Genomic DNA, 24,210 nt, shown 5'->3' on the forward strand with positions numbered 1-24,210 from the left:
GAATCTTTTCGAAAGCGACTAAAAATATTTTTTGTAAATAAACCTAATATAAAAAAAAAAAAAATCGTAAATCATTTTGAAAAGGAAGGATTTGCTCGAAGTACAATATATGATAACATAAAACGACTTGAAACTGTTCAATCGTTTTCTGATAGAAAGCACCCTGGTCGTCCGACATTCTGGACTAGAGAAAAGAAAGCCGAATTAACGAGACTTGTCAACAATCGAAAAGGGGTCAGTCAGAGAAAAATAGGTATTAAATTCGGTGTAAATCAATCGACAATTGTTTGTCAGTTAAAAAAAATGAATATTAAATATTAAAAAAGTAAAAAGACTCCAAAATACACTATAGAACAACACATAAAGGCAAAGAAATGAAGCAATAAACTAGTTAATCAACTCTATAACACAAAATCGCTTCTAGTCATCGATGACGAAAAATACTTTTATTTTACAGGGGACAACATGCCTGGAAATTCTGGATACTACACAAACAACAAAAAGACATGCCCAGAAAGTGTTCGTTTTATAGGAAAAGAGAAATTTCCGAATAAATTATTAATGTGGATAGCCATATCTGACCGTGGTATTTCCAAGCCATTGTTTCGCACTTCCAAGGCTGTAGCGATCAATTCATCAATCTATATTAATGAATGTTTAGAAAAACGACTTCTTCTATTTATTCACAAGTATCTTGGAGACTTTAACTATTTATTTTGGCCAGATTTAGCAAGTTCTCATTATTCTAAAGATTCTCTAAATTGGATGGATCAATATGTCTATTACGTTGATAAAGAATCCAATCCCCCAAATGTGCCTCAAGCACGACCAATTGAAAATTTTTGGGGACATTTGGCACACAAGGTTTACGAGGGAGATTAGCAAGCTTCAACAGAGCAAGTTTTGATTGATCGCATTAAACTAAAACTACAAGAAATTGATTTAATCTTTTTACAGTCGCATATGAAAGGCGTCTGAGCAAAATTGAGATCAATTGCAGATGGTGGTATTTTTTCATATAAGAGATAATATATTCTTATTAAAAGATAAATGCTTTATTTAAAAAAAATATAATAATAGTTTGTTTTTTTATTTATAAATAAGTTATTGACGTTTGTATTTTGTCCGATAACTTCCGCATCACCCGTTATCAAAACTACTCCATAAATTTTGTAGGGAATTTTTTTATTTAAAACTTAATGTGTTAGTTTTTGATTTATGTTTGATGTTTGCAATATATAAATTTAACGGAGAAATTATGTAAACAAAAAAAAAAGTTTTTTATACTTGTATCATACATTTTTGTTTTTGTATCTCTATAAACTTTAATTTAGCGATGCAAATTATCTATTAGTAACAAAAATCTAATGTTGCATAAAACCTTAGGCTGATATTTTTTTTTTTTTTTCTTTTTTTTTTTTTTAAACATCTTCACTTCCAACAAGGCTGCAAGCAGCCACTAATTAAAGTTGGAAGTTACTGAAAGAGTAAAGATGATGATTGTAGAGCAAGAAAGCGATTGACGGACGACTTAAACGATTGCAAATTAAATGATTCAGAAGAGCAAGATAAAGGAGGCGAATTTAAAAGAACTGATGTTCGAGGAAAAAAACTAGACGAATAGAAGTTTTTGGAACACTTAGGAATAGTCACAGAAAAAGGATGAGACCTAATTGAATGACGAGTAACACGAGAATGAATTTTAGTAGATGGCACAAGAGACGCTAGCTCTTTAGAACAGTACTTATTATAGTATTTGTAGAAAAGAGAAAGAGAAGCAACATTACGGCGATGTGATAATGGTTGAAGGTTGGCTGCAAAGCCAGGTCCAACTATGTTTACAATGCATTTTTGCACCTTGTCTAAAAGAGAAAGGGCATCATTGGAAGAACCGCCCCAGATATGGCAACAGTATTCCATATAAGGCCGGATTTGAGATTTATAGAGATAGAGAATAGAATCCGAAGTAAGAAAGTGACTAGCTCGATAAAGAGATGCAACCTTGGCAGATACTAATTTTGCAACTGATTTGATATATGGTTTCAAAGAATGATTGGAAGTAAGAATTAATCTTAAAAGATGAAGAGTAGATTACTCATCGAGTACATCACCGTTCATAAATATAGGAAGATCTAAGTTATTGCGATAACGATTAGCTGAAAAAAATTGAGTTTTATCTGTATTGAAGTTCACCAGCCACTGTGAGCCCCATGCCGTAGCAAAAGTGAGATCCTTTTCGAGTTCAGATGCCCCCTCGAAGCAATCAGAGAGTGTTGGTTTCTTATCATGATATACAACATTATTTGATATACAACATTTGTTGGTTTCTTATCATGATATACAACATTATCTGATATACAACATTTGTTGTTGAAATACAGCATATTGCAAATTTACAATAACATTTAACACAAAAAAATGTTATTGTTTATTAAATAAAATGTTGTTAAATGATTCTTTAATAGCTTAGATTATATATCTGGTATAAATACATATATATATATAAATATATATATATATATATATATATATATATATATATATATATATATATATATATATATATATATAAATATATATATATATATATATATATATATATATATATATATATATATATATATATATATATATATATATATATATATATATATGTAAATATATACCAGATCTATTTTATAAACAATTGATGATATATGTATATATTCAGTGACCAAGAAAGGTTAAGAAAGTTCAGATGGGGGTGGGGAACGGGATTTAAGGGGGCCTAACGCAGCTAAAATTTAAATTAAAAAAACTGAAACTTTGATTTAGTTTTGGGGGAAAGGGCAACGCTCCCTCCGCAACATGTTTCTATGCCAGTGTTTTTATGTACTTATATTTATCAAGTTCCGACGTTGGTTTACTTCCGACTTTCGGTAGTTTATTGCCTTTGGCTTAGCAGAAATGGAAGTTTACTATTTATATTCTCATATATAAAGACTTAGTAAAATATTTGGTTTCATTACAAAGTTTAATTGAACTTTGAGTGTTGTTTGGCCGTTTTCAGTTCTTACTGATTCTTGCAATTTGTCACTACCTTTAAGACTAGCTACAGCTTTGAAACCTTCAGCGCTTATATATTCCAAGTAAGCTTCTATGTTAAAATTGTTTCCTGGAGCGAAGACCCGGGGAAGGGTTGTATTGCACGCGCCTGCTTTTTTGCTACAAGTATAAGCAGTTGTATAGTCTCATTAACGTTGGGATGTTGAAAACTAAAACATTCTCCAGGGCCAACGACACAAGGGGCGACAAATGTCCTTCCCACCTTACCACCTTGACTTTTTTTTATATATAAAGGAAAATATTTTAGAAAAAATCATTAAAAATAATGGCTTTAAAAAGATAAAATTTACTTGTTGCTATTGAGGTAATAAAAGCAAAAGCTCATAAAACAGAGCACCTCAAAATTGAAAATATTGAAACCGACTAAACATAAAATTATTCTATAATTTTATGTTTAATCGGTAAAACAATTAAGCTATTTTTAGGCATTTTATTATATAACTAAGTTTTAGCATTCCCCACTTAAATTAGGCCTTTTTTTAATTTCAACAAAGGCAATGTTTCATAAAACTTAATTAAATATATCTGTAATGCTGCGTTCCGTAAGTTTTTCTCCGTGAGGAACTGTTTCGTAAGTTGCGATGCGAAAGAGTTCAGTTTGGAAAGGAATTTGGTTTTTTATCATTATTTTAAAAATCAAAACCTTGAAGTATTCAAATGTTGCAATACTGAAAATAAGATTTTACAATAAACATTTTGGTATATAAAAACTTTATTTTTCACGATTATATCCGTTTGGCCAACAATTTTTTTTCCGTAAGCGCTACTTTTGTACAGTCGGCCCCCGGTTAACGAACCCCCCTGTTAGCGAACTTTCGGTTAACGAACCGAAAGTTTGCCCAAAATCCTCCCCCGGTTAACGAACCGGAACTCAGTTAACGAACCGGGACCGCCAAATGGCGTGCACACCCGCGTGAAGGTCGGGCGCGCCGTCCAGCATTTCCCCCTCAGTTTTGTGAGTGTCATGGAAGCCTGGGAGGTGAATGGTTGTGCTGGGTGTGCTTTTGTTGTTTCATTTTTTTCTTTTCTTGTTTCACTAATATTTTTCATGCATTTTTGTGCTTTTTTCTAGGTTTTTTTCCCACTTGCGATTTTATCGATTTTGCGATTTTTCAAAATGTCGAACCCTGCGAAAAAAAGCAGAAAAGTTTTCACTCTTGAAGAGAAAAAGACAATCATTCAAAGAGTGCAAAAAGGTGAAAAGCAAAGTGACCTGGCTAAGGAGTTTGGTGTGAATTAATCAACCATTGGCACCATCATCAGCTCGAAGGAAAAAATCTTGGCTGCTGCTCAAACTGCTACAAAAGGATCCACAAAAATTGTCAGCAAAAAGCAAAGGCACCCAGTCATGGATGAAATGGAGCAGCTCCTGATCCTCTGGATTGAGGACATGCAGATGAGAGGGGATCCTGTGTCTGGTGAGCACATTTGCATGAAAGCAAGGAAGATCTTTGAAGAACTCATGAAGGATTACCCTGGAGAAGAAGAAGCTGAAGACTCTGAACCTGAACCTTTTGATGAGGCTGATGAGGAGGAAGGCAACCAAGGAAAGAAACCCAAAGGATTTGCAGGTTAGTCTAGTGATGAATTTGTTAATTTTACCCCTATTTTTTTACCCCTAAAACCCCCTAGTCTTGTGATTTTTTTTTTAAATTTTTTCTAACCCCTAAAACCCCTTTTCGAATTTTTTTTCCGCGGTTCGTTAACCGAGTTGCAGTTTAACACGTGAGTCTATGGGGATTCGTTCGATTCGTTCCCGCCGCGGTTCGTTAACTGAATCGACATTTCGCATAGACTTACATGTTAAAAATTTTAATTCGTCGCAAAGAAAATTTACAAAATTTTAACCATTTTTTGTTCTTTTTTTACACAGCTAGCCATGGGTGGTTCCACCGCTTTGTGAAAAGGACTGGCATCAAGAATGTGAAGATGGCTGGAGAGGCTGGGAGTGCCAACCAGCCAGATGCTGACAAGTTCAAGGAGACCTTTCAAGAAATCATGGATGAAGGTGGCTACACTGCCAATCAAGTCTTTAATGCTGATGAGACTGGTCTGTTCTGGAAGAAAATGTCCAGCCGCTCCTACATCACCCAGGAACAGAACAAGCTGCCAGGAAAGAAGATCATGAAGGACAGGCTGACCCTTCTTCTCTGTGGCAATGCCACTGGCCTTTGCAAGATCAAGCCACTGCTGGTCTACAAGTCAGAGACTCCAAGGGCATTTGGGAAGAATTTTGACAAGTCCACCCTGCTTGTTTTTTGGAGGTCCAACAAGAAGGCCTGGGTCACCAGAGTCGTTTTCAAGGATTGGCTCAATGAAGTCTTTGCTCCAGAGGTCAAGGCTTTTTTTTCTGAGAACAACATTGAGGAGAAGGCCCTTCTGCTCTTGGATAATGCCCCTGGTCACCCTCCTGGTGACTCTCTGCTACCAGGCAACAGTTGGATCAGAGTGAGTTTGCCTTTTTTTTTTTTTTTTAAATTTTGAAAAAATGTTTCTGTTCAATTTTTTGAAAATGAAAACAAAAGAAATTCTTAATTTTTTTAACAATTTTTTTCTTCTCTTTTAAGATTGAGTTCCTGCCTCCCAACACCACCTCTATCCTCCAACCCATGGATCAACTGGTCATTGCTAACTTCAAGAAGCTCTACACAAAGCTGCTCTTTGACCTGCTGTTTGAAAGGTGAGAATTTTGAATTTTTTTTTCTGTTGAATTTTTTTAAATTGACAACAAAACAAATTTTTCATCTGCTCTTTAACCTGCTGTTTAACAGGTGCCAGCTGGAACTTGACTCAATGTCTGTCACCAAGTTTTGGAGGGAAAGCTTCAACATCAAGGAGTGCATCGTTCTCATCACCAAAGCCTGGAAGAAGGTCACTCAAAAAACCCTAAACACTGCTTGGAGGCCCCTGTATCCAGCTGCCTGCCAATCTGCACCAGGAGCAGGAGAGGAAGATAAGGACGAAGACGCCATCTTTGCTGACATTGTGACAACTGCCAGGAACCTCAACATGGAAGTGGATGCCAACGATTTGACTGCCCTTGTTCAAGAGAACACTGACGACCTGAGTGTGGAGGACCTGAGGGAGTTGGCTGCTGAACTAGCTGAAGCAACTGGAGAGACTGCTGAGGAGGAGGAACCCATTAAGTCAGCTGACATTAAAAATCTTTTCATCCACTGGGACAAGGTCCAAAAATTTTTAATGGCCCACCATCCCAAGAAGTTTGAGGTGGAGCAAGCTCTTGACCATGTTGAAGCTGTTGGGGTCAAGCATTTCCGCGCCATGCTCAAAGCCAGGGAAAAACAAACGACCAGTGACAAGTTTTTCACTGCTGGGCCATCTGCAGCTGCTGGGCCATCTGGAACTGCTCAAAAGAGGGCTGCTGCAATTGACTTGGCGGATGACTCCGACTGAGTTTTCATTTTTTTTTTGTAAAAATTTGACAAGAAATTTTCTTGTTGATTTTTCTTTCAAGTTCAATTTTCAATTTTTTGGTAAAAAATTTGACAAGGATTTTTCATGTTCAATTTTTAATTTTTTCGTAAAATTTTGACAAGCATTTTTCAAGTTCAATTCTCAATTTTTTGGTAAAAATTTGACAAGCAATTTTCTTGTTGAATTTTCTTTCAAGTTCAATTTTCAATTTTTTGGTAAAAAATTTGACAAGGATTTTTCATGTTCAATTTTCAATTTTTTCGTAAAATTTTGACAAGCATTTTTCAAGTTCAATTCTCAATTTTTTGGTAAAAATTTGACAAGCAATTTTCTTGTTGAATTTTCATTTTTTGATAAGCAATGTTCATGTTCAATTTTTAGTTTTTTCTAAAACTTTGACAAACAATTTTCATGCACAATTTCAATTTGTTTCAATTTTTAAAAGTGCATAAATCTCAGGTTTCAATCATTTCACCTTTGCCTATTTTATTTATCAAGTTGGACAATTTTTTGAATTTTTTCCCCCATTATTTCGGCAAAATCCACCAATTAAAAATTTTTTAATGGCGGCCTATGGGAAAACGCGTTTCGGTTAACGAACTTTTCGGATAACGAACTAGTTCGTACTCCGAATTAAGTTCGTTAACCGGGGGACGACTGTATTAGCAAAACAGTTTTATTTCGTAATACAACTTGCGAAAGGCTACATTTCGTAAGTTGCACTTGCGAAATGAACATCGACGGTTTTTTTTTTTTGTAAAATTCGGTACGAAAAAAAAAAAATCCTGGTTATCAATATCCTTCCGAAAGAATTTTTCCGGAATTGTAAGAAATCTTCCTGTTAACAACTCTGTTATACATCCGTTTCTAATACGTGTAAAAGTGGAATTTTTGTATGTGATAACAACAAATATAAACAATTAAGTTTAATTATGTTGAAATAATGCAAGAGACTTTTTGCCAGTTAATAAAGCCGTGGCTACGTAATGCAGAGTACTACTACACAAAAGTTTCCACACACTATAAGTACCACCATCACTACCAGATTAAATAAATTCCATATTATTTTGTAATTATATCTCAACTATTCTTATTCATTTTCCGTAATGACTCATTTTGTCCTATATTTTTTTGAACATGTTTATCAACAGTCACAAGTCAGTTGAAGAATTATTTGACCATTTAGATTTTGCATATTACTACTGGTCGCTAAGTCTTTTTCATATTAGATGTTTAACACATTTAACTAATTTTTAATCTCTGCTTGTTCAGATAAGACAGTATCAATGCTTAGTTGAATAGCATTTTTCACTTCATTTAGGGTCACAATATCATCGTTCAATTTATCTGTCTGTGATGCTAAAAAAAAAAAAACTTATTGTAACTAGTTCCAAAATAAAATAAAAACAATAAAACAAGATTAAATTTAAACTATTTATAACTTGTTTAAACTATTTTAAAACTATTTTAATTTATTTAAACTATTAATAACTTTTAAAAATGCTCACTTCTGTGCTTTAATAAATTAACAATAAAAATTAATAAAAGTAGTTTTATGCACATTTGAAAAAAGTTATGAAAAAAAGTAAATAAATAAACTACCATCATAAACACACAATTACAAAAAAAATTTGAGTGTTTGTATATATGCTTATTGCTAATTATAAAATATGTATGAGAGATTAGTGGTTGGATAAGAAAAATTGTTAACGATTTTCGCCAACTCGATTAACTTTAAATAAATTTTGCTAAATGTAAATTTTGTTAATTTAGTAAAGACTTCACTAACCTTTTGTTGCATTAAGTTTAGAAAAGACTTTAGTACTTTGCCGGAAGTTAACTAAATGTAATTGTAGCTGAATTTTTTAGTTCTAAATAATTCAGCTACAATTCAAAATGATTTGTTGAAGGTACGCATAGTGTCATTTTGATTTATGGTTTGCCGATTCGGAGTAAGTTTTTCTTTGCCACATCTTTAAAAATAAAACACCCTAAACAAAAAAAAACTGCAACTGTACTGTACCAAGTGTTTTAATCTGTTTGGGCTGCCATTTCTACTGTCTCAATGTGTTCAGTGGTATTTCTACGAATAAAATGACGAGGGTAAATTGCCAAAAAATACCGACTGGCTTCTTTTAAAAAAAAAAAAAATTCATCAAAACGAAAACTTATCCGACTGAATTGTGTCAAATACCCGACTAAATACGTAAAAAACCAACTATAGAGGGGACGAGGTTTAACACCTCCCCCGTAAAAAAGAGCAGCCGCGGCGCAGTGGTAGCTCACTTGTCTCAGAAACATCGGATCCGAGGTTCAAATCTCACCTCTGTGCAAGTTTTGCAATATCAGTTAGGAAGGAGGCGTGAACTTCATATTAAATGCTCGTCCACGGTGCTCTGTGATAAGACCGTAAGGACTTCTTAAGGCGCCTAAATTTAAAAAAAATCACGCCTGACTGTGTTACAATACTTTTGTTCCACGAATAAATAAAATTTATTGAAGAATGACACAACGATGATGACCAAGCTTTAGTCAAAGGCATATAATAAAATTATGACTTTTGAACTGAATGATATTATGCTATATGCTTTTAACATTTACTTATAATATTACTTATACTATAAGTAAATGTCGCAAGCATATATGATTCAGACTGAGAGTAAAGAAAAAATAGTAATATTGTAAGTAAATTTTACTTTATCCAAGCTACCCCCTGAATATAAATTATTGATATTTCTTTACAAAAGATACCTTAGATTTATTATTGTGTAAAAGTTAGGTAATTAAATGAATTACAAAAATATATAAACATTTAATAATTATGTTAAATTTATATTATTATCAATAATAACTAAATCTACAATATTTAAAAGCTAAGTATATAATAATTTAAACTTATTTTGCATCAGGAAAATATTTAGTTGAATAAAAAAGTTGTCATTATATCGTCGGTTGACAAGTAAAACTCATTAAGTACAGTTTTATAGGAAATTGACTTTTATACACTATGATGCCCAAATATTAATAACATATTGCAAGAAAAAGCCACTAAGTGCGTAAATCAATCCGAAGTAGTTGTATTTTATCTAGAGATATTATTAATTGATGTTTTGCAAGTTCTTACGGTAGGTAAAAGTCACGAGTGTACTTAATGAATTTTTGTTGGCAATACATAACCATAGACGGGTACGTAATGACATCTGTCAAGTGTATTTTTTTTCGAGCACGCTATTTTTAATTACTCTTTTGTTTGTTTGATTCATTTAGTCACTTAATAAGTAGCATTGTGTGTGAAATAATGAATAATTTATATATAAGTTATAATGAATAATTCAAGAGGGAAATATTTAGTCAAAATGGCACTAAAAAAACAAAGACACTCCGAAACTATAAATAATCCAGTAAGTACATAACCTAACCTATATAATTATGCAGTGTTTTCTTAATTATGTTAAGTTATTAACACTTTACTGTTATTATATATTGTAAATATTATTTCGTGTTACTGTGCTTTATTGGTATGCTTAGATATTATCTTATTTTAGCATTTTGAAATGTTACACTTTGAATACAAACCCAATTGTGAGTTTATTTTATTTTGATAACCAAGAAACTATTAGTAGTGTAACTCACCTGACTGACAATATCTCTTTTTATTGCTTTTTATTTATTTCATAATAATTGATGGCTGTTGTTTTATTATGTTTTTGTTATTTTGTGTAATAGCTAATTGTCTTTGCAATAAATGTCATTTCTTAGGGATTTAGACGGTAAAAAATTACGACATCTGTCCAACAACATCCGTGGAGTAGTCCAAGATCATCTGTACACTTTTGTCCAAGATCATTTGTATTTTCTTTTACTCTAATAACATCTGTCCAATATTATCTGAAAATTCAACAACCCCTAACAACATCTTTAGATGTAACTACATCTGGTGATTTTCTCTAAGTCCAATAACATCTGGAAGAATTTTCTCCAGATGTAGTTACATCTGAAAAAATTTCTATATGTAATAACATCTGGTTAAAATAATGCATTGTTACTTAAAAGTTTTTCCAGATATAATTACATCTGAAAAAAATCCTATATGTAGCTACATCTGGTAAAAATAATACATTATTAGTTAATTCATCTAAAAAATAACTACATCTGTAAAATCTAAAGAAGTAGTTGCACAGATGTTATTACACTTTGATAATTCAAAAGATGTAACTACATTTGTAGAATCCACAGACGTAGTTGCACCGATGTTATTACACTTTGATAATTTAAAAGATATAACTACATCTGTAATATTTTTTTAATTATTGCACAGGTCTTGTTAGGCACTAATGAAATTTCAGATGTTGTTGGACAGATATTATTATACCTCATTATATTTACAGATGTTGTTGATGACAGATATTATTATACCTCATTATATTTACAGATGTTGTTGATGACAGATATTAATATACCTCATTATATTTACATATGTTGTTGATATTTACAGATGCTATTTTACCTCATTATATATACAGATTTTGTTGGACAGATGTTATTAGACATTACAAAAACTGATGTTGTAACCTTGACCCATTTAGAGTATTTTTAACAATGTTCTAGAAAAAGCATCAGCAACAGATAAATTGGTTTGAAGTGTTAATCTTTAATGCTTTTACTTCTTTTATCATGGCCTACTTTTTTTTTCTTTTATTATTATTTGAGACATCTTACAATACTTTTTCAGCTTATTGCAAATCAAATAGAGTGCCCATATTTTATAAGGCACATAAGGTTTGGGCTTAAATTTAAGGAAAAAGTTCTCCCCTACCCCTGTTTTTTTTTCAATATAGAGTGTTGATCCTGTAGAAAGTAAAGTATGAGGAGAGAGAGTTAAAATACGCTGAAAAAAAATACGCTGCATCTATAATTTGTATTTTTGTAGTTGATTTATCTACCAATTGGTAATTGATAATGCAAATTTAGTTAAATTTTTTTTGTAAATGTATACTTTTCTTTATATATTTTGTTTTATTGTTTTGTATAAATAAATTGATTTCTAGTTAATACATGTGGTGTATTTTTCCATTTTTTAATTCAATTATTTTTTTTAGATTAATCAGATGACGCGTTTGTTCAATATAGACATACAATTGAAAACTATTAAAAATTGTTGTGTTTTATTAATTTGTTAATAAATGTGTAAATAAAAATACCTTTAATTTTACAAAGGTATTTGGCATTTTTTTGAAACCAATCCGTCATGATTTGTGTTTTATCTGTGTGAATGAAAGTTTATGCAAATAACTAACGTAAACTTCAATTTATTTAATAAAAAATATTTGCTTAATTTTGAATTATATGCATTTTTAATAAGCATTTATATGTCGTTTTATAAAGTTTAATAAGTCTTTTGTTTATTAAACAGTGTTAAAAAATAGTATTATAGCATACCAAAGTGCTTCACGTGAGTTTAAACCATTTCACATTAGATTTTTTTTTAAAATCTTTTCCGATTTTCTAGAATACAAAGTAAAACATTTTTAAAGGTCTAAAGATATTATATGCATAATTTATATAAAGATTTTTTTTTAGTAGTTCACCTCCCCAAGGCCGAGTAGGCCACTACAGATGAGGAGGCTACTTGTAGCTATAACCCTCTCTCAATTCTATAACTCCGAAACACGAACCTTGACGAACAAGGCTGCTGCGCGGAGAAACAAGTTGAGCGCGGTACTTCCAAGGACGTCGTAGGAATCGAACTCGGAACCTCTCGCTTATGAAGCGAGCGCTCTACCACTACACCATTATCGCTTATCTTCTTCTTCTTCTTTTTCTTTCGGCATTTTCCGTTTAGGGATCGTCACAGCGGATCAAACTCCTCCATCTAGCCCTGTCATGAGTGTCCTCAACTGACACAACAGCCACTCTCATATCCTCCCCCACTGCATCCATAAACCTCATCTTAGGTCTACCTCTCCTCCTCTTACCTAGAAGTTCCATCCCCAAAACCTTCCGGCCAATATTGCACTCCTGTCTCCTCTGTACATGTCCAAACCATCTCAATCGTGATTCTCTAACTTTATCTCCAAAACATGCTACATGTGCTGATCCTCTAATAAAATCATTTCTGACCTTCGACCAAATAAACTCCTTGTAACTGAACCTGTCCACCGTCTGTCTGTCTATGACAATTCGTCCGTCAGTCTGTCTATGACAATTGCGAACAGGAAGGGACTCTGGGCTGATCCCTGATGTAGTCCTACCTCCACTTTAAACATGTTTGTCATTCCTACTGCACATCTCACTGCTGTCACACTGTTCTCATACATATCCTGCACCACCCTCACATACTTTCCGCTACTCATGACCTCCTCATTCAATGCCACAGCTCCTGTCTTGGAACTCTATCATAAGCTTTCTCTAATTCCACAAACACACAATGTAACTCCTTCTGTCCTTCCCAATACTTCTCCATTAACACTCTCAGAGCAAACATAGCATTTGTGGTGCACTTAGATGGCATGAAATCATACTGCTGCTCACAGATCTCTACTTTTCCTCTAAGCCGAGCTTCCACTACTATTTCCCAGATTTTCAGACTGTGACGGATCAGCTTTATTCCCCTGTAATTACTACAGCTATGAACGTCGCCCTTATTCTTGAATATTGGCACCATTATGCTATGTCTCCACTCCTCAGGCATCTTCTGACCATCCAAGATTCTGTTAAATAACCCTGTCAAAAACTCCACTGCTATCTTTCCCAAACATTTCCATGCCTCCACTGGAATATTATCCGGTCCAACTGCCTTACCACACTTCATTCTCCAAATTGCAGCCCTTAATTCCTCCTTGCTCACCTGAGGAACCTCCTGATTCACAACCTCTGTCTCTTCTAACTTTCCTTCCCTATCATTCTCTTGATTCATCAGTTTCTCAAAATACTCCTTCCGCCTTGCCAAGACACTCTCCTCACAAGACAACACATTTCGATCTTTATCCTTAATTATCCTAACTTGCTGCACATTCTGCCAATCACGGTTTCTCAGTCCGGCCAATTTGTACAGATCCTTTTCCCCTTCCTTAGTGTTCAACTTCTCATACAGATTACATTATGCCTTTTCTTTAGCTTTTGCCACTGCTCTCTTTGTCTTGCCACACATCTCCTTGTACTTCTGTATACTTTCTTCACCTTGCTGAAAATGCCAATTCTTTTTAGCCAACCGCTTTCCTCTTAAACTTTCCTGAACTTCCTCATTCCACCACCACGTCTCCTTGTTTATCTTCTTCTGTCCTAATGTCACACCAGTATCTTCTTTGCCACATCCCTCACTGTAATTGACGTCTCATCCCAGTTTTCCAGAACACCACCACCCAGTGCCTGTCTCATCTCATCCCTAAACTTTACACAACAGCCCTAATCCTTTAACCACCTTCCGCCACCTGATCTTAGGTTCTGCTCAGTTACTCTCTTCTTCTTCTTCACCTCCAAAACCATTCTACATATTACCATCCTATGCTGTTTAGCTATACTCTCTCCTGGTACCAACTTGCAATCACTAACCTCTTTCAGGTTTCCTCTTCTACAAATGATATAGTCGATCTGTATGCCTCTTCCCCCAATCTTATACGTCACCCTGTGCTCTTCCTTTTTCTTAATACAAGTGTTAACTACAGCCATCTTTATCCTTTTAGCAAAATCTACCTCTATTTGAGCCCCTGCGATGCATAGTGGTAAAAGCCACTCATATCTAGTTTGGTATAAGTCTGACTAATATCACAACCGCTGTGAACAAAAACAGTTGTTTTGTGAGGAGCACAGCAAAAAATAGTTCCAGCATCATTATCGATATCATTAGACTTATACCACTCTGCCATGTAATAGAATAAACAAAATGCTAACCATTGGTGGCAATAACTCATAATATTGAAAAAAGTGACTTATACCACTATCATGGGTTCATTTATCCTTCTGTATTCCTTTCTTTAACCCCATACCTACCCATCACCTCTTCATCACTACTGTTCTCTTCACCAACATGTCCATTAAAATCTGCTCCAAGAATCATCCTCTCTTCTATAGGAACTTGCAGAACAACTTCATCTAACTCTCTCCAGAATTCTTCTTTCTCCTCCATATCACAACCTACCTGAGGAGCATTAGCACTGATGACATTTATCTTCGCCCCATCAATCTCTAACTTTACACAGATCACTCTGTCACTTACTTTCTTTACCTCCACTACACTCTTACTAAACTCCTCTTTCAGAAATACCCCTACTCCATTTCTCTTCCTATCCACATCATGGTAGAAGGGTTTGAAGCCACCATCATTGCTCCTGACCTTTCTGCCTTTCCACCTGCCCTTCCTGTACACACAGTATGTCTAACTTCCTCCTCTCCATCACATCACCTAGCTCTCTCCCTTTACCGGTCATAGAGCCCACATTCAATGTACCAAATTTAACCTCCACCTTCCTGCTCATCATTCTCTCTTTCAGCTTCAGAGCTCTCTTCCCCCCTTTCCTCCTCCTCCTTGTCCCAACAGTAACCCAATTTTCACTAATGCCCTGTTGGGCAACAACACCAGAGGCGGTCGTTGTTAACCCGGGCCCCAACCGATCCGGTATGAAATTCCTATTGTTGATCTTCATCATTTGATTTGGCGCAGTTTTTACACCGGATGCCCTTCCTGACGCAACCCTCCCTATTTATCTGGGCTTGGGAACGGCACTAAAATACACTGGTGTGTGCATCCTAGTAGCTAGGTTACACCACTATCGCTTGTAATGTTTTAATATATATGGCTATAGATATTATATACTATAACAACCCATAGGGAGAGAATTGTTTAAAAAGCTTTTTAAAATTTCTAAAAATATGAAAACGCCAATTAAAATTTGTTGCACATATGACATGATAGAGTTTAAAGTTTTAATGTGAAGAGTAATAGATTAAGTACACGCTTTTGTTTTGTTTTGTTTTTGTGTTTGTTCTTTATTACAATATTACAGCTGCAAATAATATAAAAAAAAGAAAAGTTAACAAGTCAAGATATCGTTAATAAATAAAGAATAAAAAATAAATATAAAGAACGCGGATACTAATATAGATAGGGGATTTAATACATATACTAATATAGATAGGGGATTTTCAAAAATTTAAAAGTAGATTAGTATATTTTCAGTTAAAAAAATGAGTTTTTTAAGATTTTGTTTAAAAGAATCAAAACTACATTCCTAAGAAAAATCTTTAGAAATATTTAGAACTATACTGTTCCATAAAAATGGTCCGCAAAATGAAATAAAAAAATTTCCAAAACTAGTTTGAGAAAATGGTTGTCGAATTGAATTATCGTTCCTTAAAATATATTTATTTTTATCTCTTCGTAAAAACAAGTTACGAAAAGAAACGGGTGATAGGTGGGTCTTGCATTTATATATAAAACAAAGAAAATTAAAAACATTTAACTCATATATATTGACTGCTTTTATATCATATAAAAGAGGCTTGACGAGAGCAAAACGGTCATTGAAATTTATAAGGCGAGCTACACGCTTCTGTTGCTGATAGAGAGGTTTAAGATTACTTTTATAAGTGCTACCACAATGTAATGTTTGCATAGTTAAGATGGCAATGAATTAACGAATAATATAACTGAATTATGATATGTTTATCAAGAACGTTTCTTATTTTGTATAAAGTATCTATACTCTTTAAAATTTTATTGCACAAGTTAGCAATGTGGCTTTTCCATGTGAGATTTTCATTGATATATACACCTAAAAATCTTGTCACTAGAACTCTTTTAATAATTATGTTATCAATAAAAAGAAAAGGTAAGTTGCTAGGTAGTTGGTGCTTTTTACCATAAGGATAAAAAAGAATCCATTTAGTTTTATCGATATTTAATGATAGTTTGTTTAATCTAAACCATTCGGAAATTTTGACTAGTTCAATGGTTCATGTTGCTAAAAAGTGTAAAAATGTTGTTACTCTACATGAAATAACAAATTAGTAGATACGTTATTATCCGCATAAACAAATTATTTTCAATTATTTAGGTAACTTTTTAGCCACTTTATATATATCTCTAGTAATTCCGTACCACTCCAACTTTTTAAAAAGAATTTCGTGATTAATAGTATCAAAAGCTTTCGCCAAGTCACCTAAAGAAAACACTAAAAGTAAATTGTGAATTTTCAAATGAAACAGATATATTTCTTGTAAATTGTAGAATAGCATGTTCAGTGGATTTGTTTTTTTGGAATCCATGTTGGTTGCTGTATAATAAATTGTTTATAGAATGATGATTATAAATTTTATTGTACAAAATTCTTTCTAAAACTTTAGAGAATACAGAAAGTTGTGAAATTTGACGATAGTTACTTATATTCTCAACGTTACCACTTTTTAATATCGGTGTGACTTTTGCACTTTTTAGTGCTTGTTTAAAAATTCCCTGTTTAATTGATTTGGAAAAAATCATTAAGAGTGTATCTTTTAAAACATCAAATGAACTTATAATAATGTTGCCATTAATACCATCAGGGCCATCTGCTTTGTTAGTTTTTAACATTTTAAAGGCAATTTCAAACTCTTCAAAAAATAATTCAAAAGAGTTCATGTAAGAGTTTAGAGGGAAACATAGATCATTCTTTAAACTGTTAGCTATAGGAATTCTTATTGCAAGATTTGTTCCTTCAGGCACAAAATATTTCTTAAATTCTTCCGTAATTTGTCTTTTATGATATAAAAATTCATTATTATGTTTAACCGTGTTTGACAAAGTGAGATGTACATTTTTTGCTGCCAGTAATTTCTCTTATTAAAAACCAAGTACGTTTAAAATTTAATTTATATTTATCAAGTAACTTTAAATGATATATATATATATATATATATGTATATATATATATATATATATATATATTTTAAAGCTTTCAAAAAATTTAGCGTAGTTTTTATATATAATTTTATTTTCATTTGTTTTACATTTTAGGTAATTAATGTATAATTTTTGTTTAATTTGTAAATTTTTTTACACAATAAACAAAAATTTTTAATTTTTTACAAATTAAACCCTTTGTAATCCAAGGCGATTTAATACTTTTAGCTTTGACATTTAAATTAACTTCAGGGAAACTAGTGTCATAAATATCATAGAAAGTTTAAAAAAAGGAGCTATAAACTAAGTTTGTTTCGTCAGAGGTGTTAATAATGATCCAATCAGTTAGAGGTGATTGTTCATTAAAAGATTCAAGGTTTTCGTTTGTAAAAATGCGCTTTTTGAAAACTCATTTTTCATTAGGAAGTAATTTATTATCTATATTTATAGAAAAGAAAATAGGAAAATGATCAGATATGTCATTTTTAATTATGGATTTTAAGGATTTGTTAAAAACATCAGTGGTTAAAACATTATTAATTTAAGAAGCACTTGATTGAGTAATTCTTGTCGGTTTGCTAATCAAAGGAATTGCACCATTTTCAAAAATGCCATTATAAAACTTTTTAATGTTATTATTGACGAGGTATTGAAAACAATCTATATTTAGATCACCCAATAAGTAGATAAATTTATTTTCGTGGTTACTTTTTTTAACAACGTCGTTACATAAAAACAAATTGAGATTTTTAACATCACCTGAAGGTGGACGATAACAACAACTTGGAATTTTATTTTTTATTTTATTGGTTAAAATTTCAATCGTTAAAACCTCCTTATCAGTATCAGTGATGCTCATGTCATGCCGGGTAAAAAATCGTAAGTTATTTTTACCATAAATAAGGACCCCTCCGCCACGCGTATTTGTTTTTCGTGCCAATGAAATTATATTAAAACCCGGCAGATCAAAATTGGTAAAAAAATTTACGTCATCCGAACTGCACCAAGTTTCTGTTAAGCAGATGATATTAAACAGATTACAAGTTTCTTCAATAAAATTACAAAAGATTTCAAAATTTTTTTTCATGTGACCTGTGTTAATAATATTTTGATCAAGAAATCCTTTAAATTCATGGGTATAAAAGTTGGTGCATTTATTTTGCAAAGCGCCAGAATCAGTAAAATAATTAAGATCAGGATCAGATTCATCGTCTAATAAAAGTCATTAGTGCGAAAAAAATTATAACAACTAGACTCAAAATTCAAGGTTTCGTTAGTATCCATTTAATTTTGTTTTTTTATAATCGGAATGAGATCTAAGAATTTCTCTTATAAATCCCATGTTATTAATTTATTATATATAACTTTAGCGCATTTACCCTTTGCCCTTAAATCTTTTGCCTCATTCAGGAGTTTTTTTCGTAATTCCAGCATATGATTCTAATAATCCTCATTTATGTAAACCTTAAGTGTTGCACATTTTCATAAACCTATTTTCATTTTAGTGTCCATAATATCATCGTCGTGTATTTTCCTAATATCGTGGCTTTGTCTTTGTAGTGAAGAAATCTGACTACGATTGATCTGGTTTTTTTGTTGTTTTTTGGTAGTTTCTTTACAACTCAGTACGCTTTTTTAGGGTAGAATGGAAGAACCGAACTTGAGTCAAGTTCGACTCGAACTTTACATTTTAACCAATAGCAGCAGAGCATTTTTTTTGGGGAAAACCCACACTCTGCCGCTATTGGTTAAAATGTAAAGTTCAAGTCGAACTTGACTCAAGTTCGCTTCATGCATTCCACCCTTAATTTCAAAGTTTCCGTGTATCTGAAATTTATTGTTTAAAAACTCCCGTGCTTTATTTCCACTGTCTTCCCAACTTTCATTTTCAATTTTTTTAATCCCACAGAATCTTAAGTTGTTGCGTCGACTTCTATCTTCGAGTTCAGCCAATTTGTTAATCATGTTAGTATTTGCATATTCATTATTCAATGATGTTTTTGATGTTTGATGATCAGCAACTATTTTATCATAATTATTGCTCACAAATTTAACAGCTTTATTAAGTTCACCTAGTTCCTTTTTTAGTTCTTAATTCTCGTCAATTACTGAGTTTAATTTCTTTTCAAGCTTTTCAATTCTATCATTAATCATCATCATAATAGTATTTTCATGAATTTCCAAAATATCTTTTAATTGTGAAGATGTAAAATTTTTAGTAGCCATTTTGAAATTTTTTTATTTTTTTTTCTGGTAACCAGTAAGTAAAAAAAACACGTCGTTTAATTTTGTACAAAAATAATAGGGCAAGAGTCCTAATAAACTGCAGATGACCTGAAAAAAAAGGTAATAGAAACTTACTTTTTTTTTTTTTTTTTTTTTTACTACATAAAAGTTTACAGAAGTTGTAAGGTATTGAAAGTTAAATGTTAACTCAAAACAAAGATTTTTATATTTTGCTCTTTTTCAAAAATTATTGAAATAAAGCAAAATTATTAAAATGGTAGGTACGGAACAGACTTACCATGACCAGTAATATTAATATTCAGTAATAATTATACGGATCATGGTAAGTCCGTTATTCCGCATATTTTAGTCATTTTGTGTTATTTGAAATTTTTTGTACCAATCTCAGTTAACCAGTCCAACTGGGTTCCAGTTGGGATTACTGGGATTGGGTTTGAACTGGGGTTTGTTCTGGGTGCAACAGATGAGTCCCATATGTTGTGAAAATAACGCCGCAAATAAAACCTGGGTTTTTACTGAGATTGGCATGGGCTTCCATAAATGATTTACGGCTGGTTTGAAGATGGTACGCGTGGTTTAATGGTAACGTGTATTTTCAAAAATAGCGTGTATAATCAAAGCTTTAGTTTAATGGTAGCGTGTATAATCAGAGCAGTTTTTTAGGCATTCTTTTTATTATAAATTGTACTGAAATAAAACTGCGAAATTCTTTTTAAATGTAACGCGGCTTGATTTAGATTGAATATACACTTGCATTTGGAGTAAAAATACACAGAAACTGCATTTGGTTATTTTTATTGTATTTTTGTAAAAAATATTTACATATCAGTTTTAATTCTATATTAAAAGTGTTTATACCCTGAGGCATATTCGTTTAGACGCATCAATTTTTTTCTCTTTATCTTAATTTTTTACTATGTGTTGTCAACTGATATGCATGCAAGTTATTATTAAAATAATTGTTGTGTTGTGGGCTAATAAAAACCACAAAAAAAATTTTTCTATGTGTCTTATTAACATGAGAGTATGTTTGATATACGAAAGCACATTTTTTAGTTGGAATATATCTATAGACGCAATCAGGTTAATAACGGTAATTATTGATTTTTAACCACTTTTACACAAATAAATTGATAAATTTTAGTGTAATTTGATCTTTTGCTCTGCCAGTATTATTTTTATTGCATTTTACGAAATGCCTAAAGGAAAGTATTTGACAGATGCTGAAAAAATACAAATTAATTTATATCGTGGCTCAGAAATCTCACCAGCACTTTCTATACGAGAGATAGCAAGAACAATTGGAAGATCTGACCATGTTGTACGAAACTACATTGCAAAAGGTGACAATTACGGTGTAAAAAAAAGCGACAAACGACAACAAAGTATTAACAAATTGGCAAATTAATCGAGTTCGCTTCGAAGTTACCAAAAATAAATTGAATGCAACACAAATAAAGGATAAATTATTATTGCCTGTCACCAATAAACATGTTGCACATATTCTACGTACAACACCAAACGTAAAGTGAAAAAAGCCTCACCAAAAACCAATGTTAAAAAAACACCATAAAATTGCTAGATTACAGTTTGCTCAAAACCATATGCATTGGACTCATGAGTGGCAAAACGTAATATTTTCAGATGAAAAAAGTTCAATTTAGATGGTCCGGACTCTTACAGTTGTTATTGGCATGATCTAAGAGGAATAAATGACCCACAAACAAAACGAAATTATGGAGGAGGAAGTTTAATGGTTTGGGGTGGATTTTTTTATTCAGGAAAATTGACTCTGTGTTGTGGTTTACCTAAAATGAACTCGACTAAGTATGCAGAAATGTTGGATGATGTTCTCATAACTTATATGGATGAAAACATGGACGATAATGCCATATTTCAGCAAGATAATGCTGCAATTCACACATCTAGGCATTCTATGAAATGGTTTAAAGACCACAACATCCCAGTTCTCGAATGGCCAGCTTGTAGCCCGGACTTAAATCTAATCGAGAACGTGATGGGAATGCTATCAAGAAAAGTTTATGACGCTAAAGCAGCCGGACACCAATTTAAAACTGTTACTGAGTTAAAGTGTAAAATCCTTGAAGCATGGTCCGAGTTTGATCAAACTACACTTCAACGACTAGTGGAGTCAATGAAAGGCAGAATTTTTGAGGTGATCCAGTGTAATGGAGGACATACGCATTACTAATTTCCATCTTTTAATTTGAAAAATATGACTGCGTCTACAGATATATTCCAATTAAAAAATGTACTTTTGTATATCAAACATACTCTCATGTTAATAAAGACACATAGAAAACATTTTTTTGTGATTTTTATTAGCCCACAACACAACAATTATTTTGATAATAACTTGCATGCATATCAGTTGACAATTCTTAGAAAAAAATTAAGACAAAGAGAAAAAAATTGATGCGTCTAAACGAGTAAGCCTCAGTGTATGTTATAATCAATATTTAGTCATCCATTTAAAAAATAAATTTCACACAAAAAAAAAATGTGACATGCTCTCAAATTTCTTAAATGCCCTGCATTTAACAAATTTGAGGAAGAAATTTTAGACTGAAATTCAGACTGAATTTCTGAGCTATTAATAGGTTTGAGATATGTTAACGTTTACTCTTTTTTAAATTTGTAAAATGTTTTATTAAACTGAAGGCAAATTCTGTAATTATGCAATACTATTGCATAAATACAGAATATGCATACTATTGCATAATTACAGAATAAAAATTTTCAACATTTGTCTATTGCCAATTGACAAATGTTGAAAATTTTTAAAAATAGTTTATATGGTTTAGTGTGCTTCCAGTAATGGCAAAAAAATCCCAAAGACTTTTTGAAAAACCTTTAAGTTTGTGATGTTTTGTAAAGTGGCTGACAAATTTTTTTTACAAGACGTAGCAAAGTTTTACTACGTAACACAGCCGTGTGTAAACTTTACATATTATTTATAAATACATAAATCATTTAATAAATGGTTAATGTATTTATAAATAGTATGTAAATTTTATATTCTTACAAAAATATTTAAAATCCTACATTTATTAAATGTAAGTTTTAACATATTTTGTAAGTAATATAATTAATATATTTCTTATAGTATAAGTAATATATATAACTTATAGAAAATGTACATTTATGCATTTATAAATGATATCTAAAGTGTATATATAGCAGTGTCACTTAGTATAACCTTACTAATAGTAATATTATCACTTTACAAAACATAGTAATACTATGTTTTGTAAAGTGATAACATTTATAATTTGAGTTATATTATAAGTATTATAACTTAAATTTTAAATTGTAATATAAGGTTATATGAAAAAAGATTTAAATAATTTATATTGTGAATTATTTGTAAATAATATTATTTAATAATAAAAATGATTAACTGCCCAATTAACCACGACAACTGGGTCCCAGCTGGATTACTGGGACTGAGTTATGGCTAAGATTTGAACTGGATAAAAGATGGGCCCTATATGATGCAATGATTGTAGCAAAAGTTATGCTTGAAAATATGATAAAATCTTTTAAAATGACATGTACAGTAACACGGCTTGATTTGAATTGAATATAGACTTGTATTTGGAGTGAAGAGGAACTTATTTGGTTCATTTTTGGTAATTTTGTAAAAAATAATTATTTACATATCAGTTTTAGTTCAATAATAAAAGTATAAATATTTTAAAGGCAAAATTTAGACATTCATTTAAAAAATAATTTAAAAAAAATTATAGGCATACTTTTAAAGTTCTTAAGTGCTCTAAATTTCATAGCCATTAATAAGTTTGAAAGTCAACTTTTACTTTTTTACAGACTTGGAAAACATTTTATCAAACTGAAGGCATACTTTTTTTTTTTTTATGCAATTGACAAATGTGAAATTTTTTCAAACTAGTATGTATATTTTGGTGTGCTTACAGTTATGGCTTAGTTACTAAGTCATTACACATTAACACACTAATTTAGGGTGTTTTGTTTTAAATTATCTTTTTCAAGCAAATTTCAATGTCACTTTACAAAATATGGTAAGGTTTTACTAAGTAAACTGCCATATCTAAACTTATTACATATTACATATTATCTATAAATACATAAATGTTTTATATTTTCTATAGGTTATATAATTAATATATTATTTGTTATAAATACTGTAACATTATATTATAAGTTATAGTATAAGGTTTTATATGAAAAAATGTTTAAATTATTTATATTGTGAATTATTTGTAAATAATAGTAAGTAATAACAAAAATTATTAGGTGTTTTAGCTTTAAACTTTATTTGTCTGTAATGATAAAAAAATTATCACATTTTGCTCAAATATATTTATTTATTTTATATACATTTTTTAAATTCTTTAAAATAAAATATAAATTCAGAATATAAAATCACACAATGGATAGTTTATTGCCTTTTTCATATAATTATCACTCTAAGTGTAGAAAAATAAACACTGCTGTATCTAAACTGCTATCACAAGTTCAACATGACTTTGAAAACCAAGTTTTGG

At 31.7% G+C, this 24,210-nt stretch overlaps 1 protein-coding gene across 1 annotated transcript; it reads left to right on the forward strand.

Moving 5' to 3' along the window:
• Positions 1-4,177: 4,177 nt before the first annotated feature.
• Positions 4,178-6,555, forward strand: LOC136090620 (tigger transposable element-derived protein 1-like). Its single transcript, XM_065817421.1, has 4 exons — positions 4,178-4,676; positions 4,979-5,553; positions 5,673-5,785; positions 5,877-6,555. The coding sequence occupies exons 1-4, from the start codon at positions 4,454-4,456 to the stop codon at positions 6,517-6,519; spliced, it is 1,554 nt and encodes a 517-aa protein (XP_065673493.1). The 5' UTR covers positions 4,178-4,453; the 3' UTR covers positions 6,520-6,555.
• The last annotated feature ends 17,655 nt before the right edge of the window (positions 6,556-24,210 follow it).

Source organism: Hydra vulgaris, chromosome 14 (genome assembly GCF_038396675.1).
Source record: "Hydra vulgaris chromosome 14, alternate assembly HydraT2T_AEP".
NCBI classification, from domain to species: domain Eukaryota; kingdom Metazoa; phylum Cnidaria; class Hydrozoa; order Anthoathecata; family Hydridae; genus Hydra; species Hydra vulgaris.

Bases quoted from the DNA above. Each gene is read 5' to 3' on its own strand.
- LOC136090620 (XM_065817421.1), top strand. From the start codon at position 4,454: ATGGATGAAATGGAGCAGCTCCTGATCCTCTGGATTGAGGACATGCAG. The intron at 4,677-4,978 runs GTTAGTCTAGTG...TTTTTTACACAG, and splicing joins GAAACCCAAAGGATTTGCAG to CTAGCCATGGGTGGTTCCAC. The intron at 5,554-5,672 runs GTGAGTTTGCCT...TTCTCTTTTAAG, and splicing joins CAGGCAACAGTTGGATCAGA to ATTGAGTTCCTGCCTCCCAA.